Below are 8664 nucleotides of genomic sequence, written 5' to 3'. Positions count from 1 at the left end.
CAGTGCCCGGTGATAGACCATTAGTGCCACTGTGCCAACCCAGTAGTGTCAGGATTATACCCACTGCCTGGTGCAGCTATATCCCCCGTATGCTCCGATGGTACACAGATCTGTACATACAGAACATCACCCCCGAGATCAGCGGCGCCAGCTCTTGTGGTGACGGTGTGGGTGGCTCTTAGAAGAGCCTTTGGGTTGTGTGGATGATACAGGATCAGCGGTGCTCACTTGCTCTTGCCTGACTTGCTCACCTTGCTGCTCTCGGTCTTCTTGGGCAGCAGCACGGCCTGGATGTTGGGCAGGACGCCCCCCTGGGCGATGGTCACCCCACCCAGCAGCCTGTTCAGCTCCTCGTCATTGCGCACGGCCAGCTGCAGGTGGCGGGGGATGATGCGGGTCTTCTTGTTGTCCCGGGCGGCATTGCCGGCCAATTCCAGGATCTCAGCGGTCAGATACTCCAGCACAGCAGCCAGATAGACCGGAGCGCCGGCGCCCACCCTCTCAGCATAGTTACCCTTGCGGAGAAGCCTGTGCACACGACCAACCGGGAACTGCAGTCCTGCCCGGGATGAGCGGGTCTTGGCTTTAGCACGGACCTTCCCTCCTTGTTTGCCACGTCCAGACATCACTGCACTCACAGTTATCCGCAGATAGAGAACTCTTTTGTGTGGGAAGTGTAATGACTCCTACTCTTTTTATAAGCTGCTGCTGCCCCGCCCTCCTCTCCTGCCATTGGCTGGATCTGAAGTCACCAATGGAAACAAGACTTCTGGAAACACCAATGAGCTGCAGTGGGCGGATATAATTTTGTATATATTGGTCACACGACTTTTTAACCCAATAGTACAGCGATCTGACAGCATTGCTCATTTGCATGGCCGGTCTATAAATACGGCCGCTCTGGGAGGAGCAGGATCATTATTCTCTCTCTCCAGTGAAGAGAACATTCTGCTATCATCATGCCTGAACCTGCCAAGTCTGCACCAGCAGCCAAGAAGGGCTCCAAGAAAGCTGTGACCAAGACTCAGAAGAAGGACGGCAAGAAGCGGAGGAAGACCAGGAAGGAGAGCTATGCCATCTATGTGTACAAGGTGCTGAAGCAGGTCCACCCTGATACCGGCATCTCCTCCAAGGCCATGGGCATCATGAACTCCTTTGTCAATGACATCTTTGAGCGCATTGCAGGGGAAGCCTCCCGCCTGGCTCACTACAACAAGCGCTCCACCATCACCTCCCGGGAGATCCAGACCGCTGTGCGCCTGCTGCTACCCGGAGAGCTGGCCAAGCACGCCGTGTCCGAGGGCACCAAGGCCGTCACCAAGTACACCAGCGCCAAGTGATCTGCTCCAAGCTCTGCTCCACCAACCCAAAGGCTCTTCTAAGAGCCACCCACCCCGTCTACATCAGAGCTGTGGCTGCTTATGTCCTGCTGCACTTATATAAGGGATGACCTACAAAAATTAACTGCAGAAAATAGTTTAATCCTCAGCATGGATTAATGAAAGGGAAGTGGTGCCTAACCCAGATGTTGGGTTTCTATAAGACGTTAAGTGCAAATCTGGGTGTTGGTTGTGATATCTGCACTGATTTTACTGAACCACACAGCATCCTTGTAGGGACGCTCCAGAAGCTGGGACTAGGAGAACTATGCAGATGGGTAAAGAACTGGTTAAAAGACATGAAACAGGTGTTGTAAATGGTACATTCTCTAAATGAAATATTGTCAAGATTGGGGACCCCAAGGATCTGTACTGGGAGCAGTGGGGGGACCCCAAGGATCTGTACTGGGAGCAGTGGGGGGACCCCAAGGATCTGTACTGGGAGCAGTGGGGGGACCCCAAGGATCTGTACTGGGAGCAGTGGGGGGACCCCAAGGATCTGTACTGGGAGCAGTGGGGGGACCCCAAGGATCTGTACTGGGAGCAGTGGGGGGACCCCAAGGATCTGTACTGGGAGCAGTGGGGGGACCCCAAGGATCTGTACTGGGAGCAGTGGGGGGACCCCAAGGATCTGTACTGGGAGCAGTGGGGGGACCCCAAGGATCTGTACTGGGAGCAGTGGGGGGACGCCAAGGATCTGTACTGGGAGCAGTGGGGGGACGCCAAGGATCTGTACTGGGAGCAGTGGGGGGACGCCAAGGATCTGTACTGGGAGCAGTGGGGGGACGCCAAGGATCTGTACTGGGAGCAGTGGGAACCCCAAGGATCTGTACTGGGAGCAGTGGGGGGACCCCAAGGATCTGTACTGGGAGCAGTGGGGGGACGCCAAGGATCTGTACTGGGAGCAGTGGGGGGACCCCAAGGATCTGTACTGGGAGCAGTGGGGGGACCCCAAGGATCTGTACTGGGAGCAGTGGGGACCCCAAGGATCTGTACTGGGAGCAGTGGGGGGACCCCAAGGATCTGTACTGGGAGCAGTGGGGACCGCAAGGATCTGTACTGGGAGCAGTGGGGGGACCCCAAGGATCTGTACTGGGAGCATCTTAATAACCTTGTGGATACAATTGAGAGTAAAGTTCCATTCTGTTCCAGAGAATAGTTCTAACTATATACCTGAGCTAGATGTTACAGTATTACAGAACGGATATTGCTCTCAGTTGGAAATACAAAATAATCACATAGTTATATCTTTTTAATGATTAACAAAAATAAAATGTTACAAAGCAAGCTCTCAAGACTACTTGGGTCTCTTCATCAGGCATGGTATAACAAAGTATCTGAAGAAACCCAAATATAAGGATCTGTGCTGGGGCAGTGGGGCTACAAGGAACTGTTAGGACCAATTCTTTTTAATCTCTATTAATGACCTTGTGGATGGGGGAGAGTAAAGTATCAGTCTTTGCTGACACAAGTATGTGGGATAATAAAACCTGACCTGGACAGCACAATATTCCAGAACCGTCTGGATAAGACGTCTGAATGGGCAAACACTTGGCAGATAAGGTTTAATGTAGATAAATGTAGAGTAATGCACCGAGGACGGAGTAATCCCATTACTGCATATACATGAAATGGGAGTATACTCGTATCCAGAACACCCAAATCCTTCTGTTCCTGTAGTCCCAAGTAATCTGTACAGCAGTGCTCATAGTCAGGCAGCAGGTGTGAACACAAACCTTATTTTAGGTTGTATAAAGAGGTAAAATCCCATATTCCCACTATATTATGTCCAGTTATTCATAGAGGGCAACATCTAGAATATGGGATCCAGTTTGCGACATTAAAGGCGACAACTGGATTCTTACCATCTGATGGAGGCCTGGTGCTCAGCCGCCTGTCACTCACAATCCCATTCTCTCCCAGAGCGCTGGGTCCTAGTGCCCTCTGCCTCCAGTGCTCTGCTGGTAATAGGCAGAGAGGAGCACTATATGGGGGTGTATGGCACTACATGGAGGAACGCAGGAGTATACAGGGGTATACAGCAGGATATGGAGCGTATATATCGCTATATGAGGGTTTACAGCAGGATATTGCTGGTATACGGAGGTATATCGCACTATATGGGGGTATACAGCACTCTAGGGGTGTATATGAGCATATGGACGTATCTAGCACTATATAGTGGTATACAACAGTGTATTTAGGTATATAGCACTATATAGGGGCATACAGCACTATATAGAGGGTATACAGCAGTATATGGAGGGTATATAGCACTATAGACCTGTCAGTGACCCGAGCAGCAGTATATGGGAGTATTCAGCTGTATATGGAGGTATACAGCACTATACACCTGTCAGTGACCCGAGCAGCAGTCACCGGGGAGGAGTCAGCTCTGTGACCGGATGTAACATCCGCGATAAAAGCGGGAAAATGACAGGAAAAAGGGCGGGAAATTCAACCTCCCCAACAGTTCTGTGCTCCGCCCACATCTGAGGAGAAGCCGCAGCTCCTGCTGCTGGGGGAGGGGCTGCTGACCGCCCTGTGCCCGGATGGCTGCAGTCTGCTCTGCGGGGACTGGGAACATCGGCCACTAAAGGGTTAACACCCAGTGTCTGCGGGGAGGAGCTGATCCTGTGCTGCCTGTGGGCGGAGCCATAGCCCTACTGAGCGCTGATTGGCTGAGCGCTGAATATGAAATCCCCGCACAACGGCTGATAGTTCCTCCCGCTCTTTGTTCTCCTCAGTGTAACACGTGGTGCAGAGCGCTATATGGAGGGTAATAACATCATGTGGCCGTATACAGCGCTATATGGAGGGTAATAACATCATGTGGCCGTATACAGCGCTATATGGAGGGTAATAACATCATGTGGCCGTATACAGCGCTATATGGAGGGTGATAACATCATGTGGCCGTATACAGCGCTATATGGAGGGTGATAACATCGTGTGGCCGTATACAGCGCTATATGGAGGGTAATAACATCGTGTGGCCGTATACAGCGCTATATGGAGGGTGATAACATCGTGTGGCCGTATACAGCGCTATATGGAGGGTGATAACATCGTGTGGCCGTATACAGCGCTATATGGAGGGTGATAACATCGTGTGGCCGTATACAGCGCTATATGGAGGGTGATAACATCGTGTGGCCGTATACAGCGCTATATGGAGGGTGATAACATCGTGTGGCCGTATACAGCGCTATATGGAGGGTAATAACATCGTGTGGCCGTATACAGCGCTATATGGAGGGTAATAACATCGTGTGGCCGTATACAGCGCTATATGGAGGGTAATAACATCGTGTGGCCGTATACAGCGCTATATGGAGGGTAATAACAGCGTGTGGCCGTATACAGCGCTATATGGAGGGTAATAACATGTGGCCGTATACAGCGCTATATGGAGGGTAATAACATCGTGTGGCCGTATACAGCGCTATATGGAGGGTAATAACATCGTGTGGCCGTATACAGCGCTATATGGAGGGTAATAACATCGTGTGGCCGTATACAGCGCTATATGGAGGGTAATAACATCGTGTGGCCGTATACAGCGCTATATGGAGGGTAATAACATCGTGTGGCCGTATACAGCGCTATATGGAGGGTAATAACATCGTGTGGCCGTATACAGCGCTATATGGAGGGTAATAGCATCGTGTGGCCGTATACAGCGCTATATGGAGGGTAATAGCATCGTGTGGCCGTATACAGCGCTATATGGAGGGTAATAGCATCGTGTGGCCGTATACAGCGCTATATGGAGGGTGATAGCATCGTGTGGCCGTATACAGCGCTATATGGAGGGTGATAGCATCGTGTGGCCGTATACAGCGCTATATGGAGGGTGATAGCATCGTGTGGCCGTATACAGCGCTATATGGAGGGTCATAGCATCGTGTGGCCGTATACAGCGCTATATGGAGGGTGATAGCATCGTGTGGCCGTATACAGCGCTATATGGAGGGTGATAGCATCGTGTGGCCGTATACAGCGCTATATGGAGGGTGATAGCATCGTGTGGCCGTATACAGCGCTATATGGAGGGTGATAGCATCGTGTGGCCGTATACAGCGCTATATGGAGGGTGATAACATCGTGTGGCCGTATACAGCGCTATATGGAGGGTGATAACATCGTGTGGCCGTATACAGCGCTATATGGAGGGTGATAACATCGTGTGGCCGTATACAGCGCTATATGGAGGGTGATAACATCGTGTGGCCGTATACAGCGCTATATGGAGGGTGATAACATCGTGTGGCCGTATGCAGCGCTATATGGAGGGTGATAACATCGTGTGGCCGTATGCAGCGCTATATGGAGGGTGATAACATCGTGTGGCCGTATGCAGCGCTATATGGAGGGTGATAACATCGTGTGGCCGTATGCAGCGCTATATGGAGGGTGATAACATTGTGTGGTCGTATACAGCGTTATATGGAGGGTAATAGCATCGTGTGGCCGTATACAGCGCTATATGGAGGGTAATAACATCGTGTCGCCGTATACAGCGCTATATGGAGGGTAATAACATCGTGTGGCCGTATACAGCGCTATATGGAGGTATTATATATGGTTTATAGCAGTATGGATAGAGGGTATACAGCACTATATGGAGGTATTACACTATATAGAGGAATATTGCACTATATTAACAGTATGTACAGCGCTATGGTGATATATAGCACTATAGGGTATTTAGCACTATAGAGGGGTATGTAGCACCGGGGTGGGCCACCACCCTCTTATATGAGCAGCACTTGGCACAATATACTGGAATCTCTTTGTACAGGGAGAGGCGGCATCTTATTCATGTAACAATCTGCCCCGTTCATTGTTATATACATTTGTGATTGAGGATAATGTCCTCTTTACATGTAGCTGAATAGTGGGGTCCTGGAGTTGGTTACTGGGGGCTCTTGGTAGCCCAGTCTGACACTCTATAGCACAATACACTTAATTCTGAGGACATATTCAGCACGGTATACATAACGGTATACAGCACTTTCAAGGGTATATCTATAATATAACCAGGGACGTGTCCTCCTGTCCGGAGCCTCTATAGACTGCACAGTCGGCCGCAGACAGAAATCCACATCCCAGACGGGTGAAGAGTGGCACCGGATATCGTGGTGGGCTCTGAGCGTATATCACGGTGTCCTGCGCCATAAACACATACCGTCCTGTCCAGGCCTGTCATCTCTGGAGAGGCCGGGGGAGGAGTGTGGAGCCAGAATTGGCTCCAGCGCCATTTTAGTGAAGTCAAATTTGCACAGTGTGTTCAACAAAAATGGCGCCGGCCAGCGCGGTATGCGCATGTGCTTACTCCAGCGCCATTTTGTTGAAGATACTCTGCACATTTCTCTCCAATAAAATGGCACCGGATATCGTGCTATGCGCAGGGGCTGATTCCGGCGCCAGTTTAGTAAAATAACGCAAGTGACGCGCTGCAGGGGAGCGGTGGAAAGGTGAGGAGTTTTTTTTTTTATTGATGGATGGATGGATGGTGGGAGCATTTAACAGCATGGGGGACCAGAATATAGGAAGCATATACCAGGATGGGGGACCAGGATTGTGGAGCCTATACCAATAAAATTGCTCGCCACCCGTGCGATGAACAGGTTCAATAGCTAGTAGCACTATATGTGGATAGTACAGCACTATTTTGGTTATGCACATCAATATATAGCACTATATGGAGGGATTTCAGCACTATATGGATGTATACAGAGGATATATAGCACAATACGGGGGTATACCACACTATATTGAGTGATAAAACACTATAGGTGGTACAGGACATATCTACTATATAATCGTCTTATCCCTTCTGTCTGTCTGTCCTGGAAATCCCGCGTCGCTCATTGGTCCGGCAGCGAGGCCACCGAGGCCAATTAGCAAAGCGATGTATAAAAAATTTGGCACCTATATCGCAGATTGGTCGCGGTGGCCGGCCGTGACCAATCAGCGAGAAGAGCGGCAAATTTAAACGCCGCTCTGCTGATTGCGCCCGGTCGGCCGCATATCTATTCTAGAATACCCGATGCGTTAGAATCGGGCCACCATCTAGTCTATATATATATATATATATATATACACATACATATATACACACTAGATGGTTGCCCGATTCTAACGCATCGGGTATTCTAAAATATGCCCCATGCAGGATTTGACCCCCCCCCCCATATAATGCGCCATGCAGGATGTCACATCCCCCGTCCGTTATATTGCACCATGCTGGATGTGACATCCCCCCCCTCCCTTATAATGCCCCATGCAGGATGTCACATCCCCCCCATAGTGCCCCATGCAGGATGTGACATCCCCCCCTCCCTTATAATGCCCCATGCAGGATGTCACATCCCCCCCCATAGTGCCCCATGGAGGATGTCACATCACCCTTCCCTTATAATGGCCCCTCCACGATGTCACACTTCCCCACCCCACCATTTAATGCCCTATGGCCCCATACAATAAAGAAAAAAAAATCCAATACTCACCTCACTTGTCAGCTGCTCCTCTGGACTCCAGCGTAGCCAGCATGTTCCCACTGTGCGCTGTGATCGGTCAGGAGAGAGCGCGGTGTAAAGACGTCACCGCGCCCTCTGACCTGACACGTCACACAGCAGCAGTGGAAGACACTGGAGCTGCTGCGCAGCCACGGGGAGGGGTAAGTATGGCGCCGGGTGCCGGGGTCCTGGGCGAGCGGGGGGGGGGGTGGAGAGGGGAGGGGTAAGTATGGTGCCGGGGTCCTGAGCGAGTGGGGGGAGGGACAGGGGAGGAGAGAGGGGAGGGGGGTCACTTTTACCGTCCGGAGATAAGCGACCGTAGCCGCTGATCTCCCGACAGTAGCCGCATAAGGGTCAGCGACGCCTCCGGTCGGGGGACGTATGCAGCGAGCAGCCGGCTTCATCTCCCGGCTGCATCACCTCCGTGCGGCAGATCAGCCGCTAAAGGCCGCCATCTTTTTGTGAAATGCCACGTCGCTGATTGGCCGCGGCAGGACCAATCAGCGACGCGGGATTTCCTGGACAGACAGACAGACGGGATAAGACAATTATATCTATACTAGATGGTGGCCCGATTCTAATGCATCGGGTATTCTAGAATAGGTATGCGGCCGACCGGGCGCAATCAGCAAAACGGTGTTTAAATTTGGCGGCAATATCGGTGATTGGTCTCGGCCGGCCGGCGGCCGGGACCAATGAGCAGAGCGGTGTTTAAATTTGGCGCCAATCTCGCTGATTGGTCGCGGTTGGCCGGCAGCCGC

At 51.3% G+C, this 8664-nt stretch overlaps 2 protein-coding genes across 2 annotated transcripts; one reads left to right on the top strand and one right to left on the bottom strand.

Moving 5' to 3' along the window:
- Positions 1–224: 224 nt before the first annotated feature.
- Positions 225–666, bottom strand: LOC141164223 (histone H2A type 1-like). The gene has a single exon (XM_073649349.1). The coding sequence runs from the start codon at positions 624–626 to the stop codon at positions 225–227; it is 402 nt and encodes a 133-aa protein (XP_073505450.1). The 5' UTR covers positions 627–666.
- A 252-nt stretch (positions 667–918) lies between these two features.
- On the top strand, positions 919–1357 carry LOC141164222 (histone H2B 1.1-like). Its single transcript, XM_073649347.1, has one exon. It carries the CDS (start codon positions 960–962, stop codon positions 1338–1340), a length of 381 nt encoding a protein of 126 aa, XP_073505448.1. The 5' UTR covers positions 919–959; the 3' UTR covers positions 1341–1357.
- Positions 1358–8664: the final 7307 nt, after the last annotated feature.

The sequence above is a fragment of the Phyllobates terribilis genome, unplaced genomic scaffold (assembly GCF_046119375.1).
Source record: "Phyllobates terribilis strain yellow unplaced genomic scaffold, ASM4611937v1 Scaffold_10__3_contigs__length_209671492, whole genome shotgun sequence".
NCBI lineage: Eukaryota > Metazoa > Chordata > Amphibia > Anura > Dendrobatidae > Phyllobates > Phyllobates terribilis.
Note: the sequence above shows the minus strand (reverse complement) of the source record. Positions and strands in the feature narration are given on the sequence as shown.

Coding starts and splice junctions, on each gene's coding strand:
- LOC141164223 (XM_073649349.1), bottom strand. CDS start 626: ATGTCTGGACGTGGCAAACAAGGAGGGAAGGTCCGTGCTAAAGCCAAG.
- LOC141164222 (XM_073649347.1), top strand. CDS start 960: ATGCCTGAACCTGCCAAGTCTGCACCAGCAGCCAAGAAGGGCTCCAAG.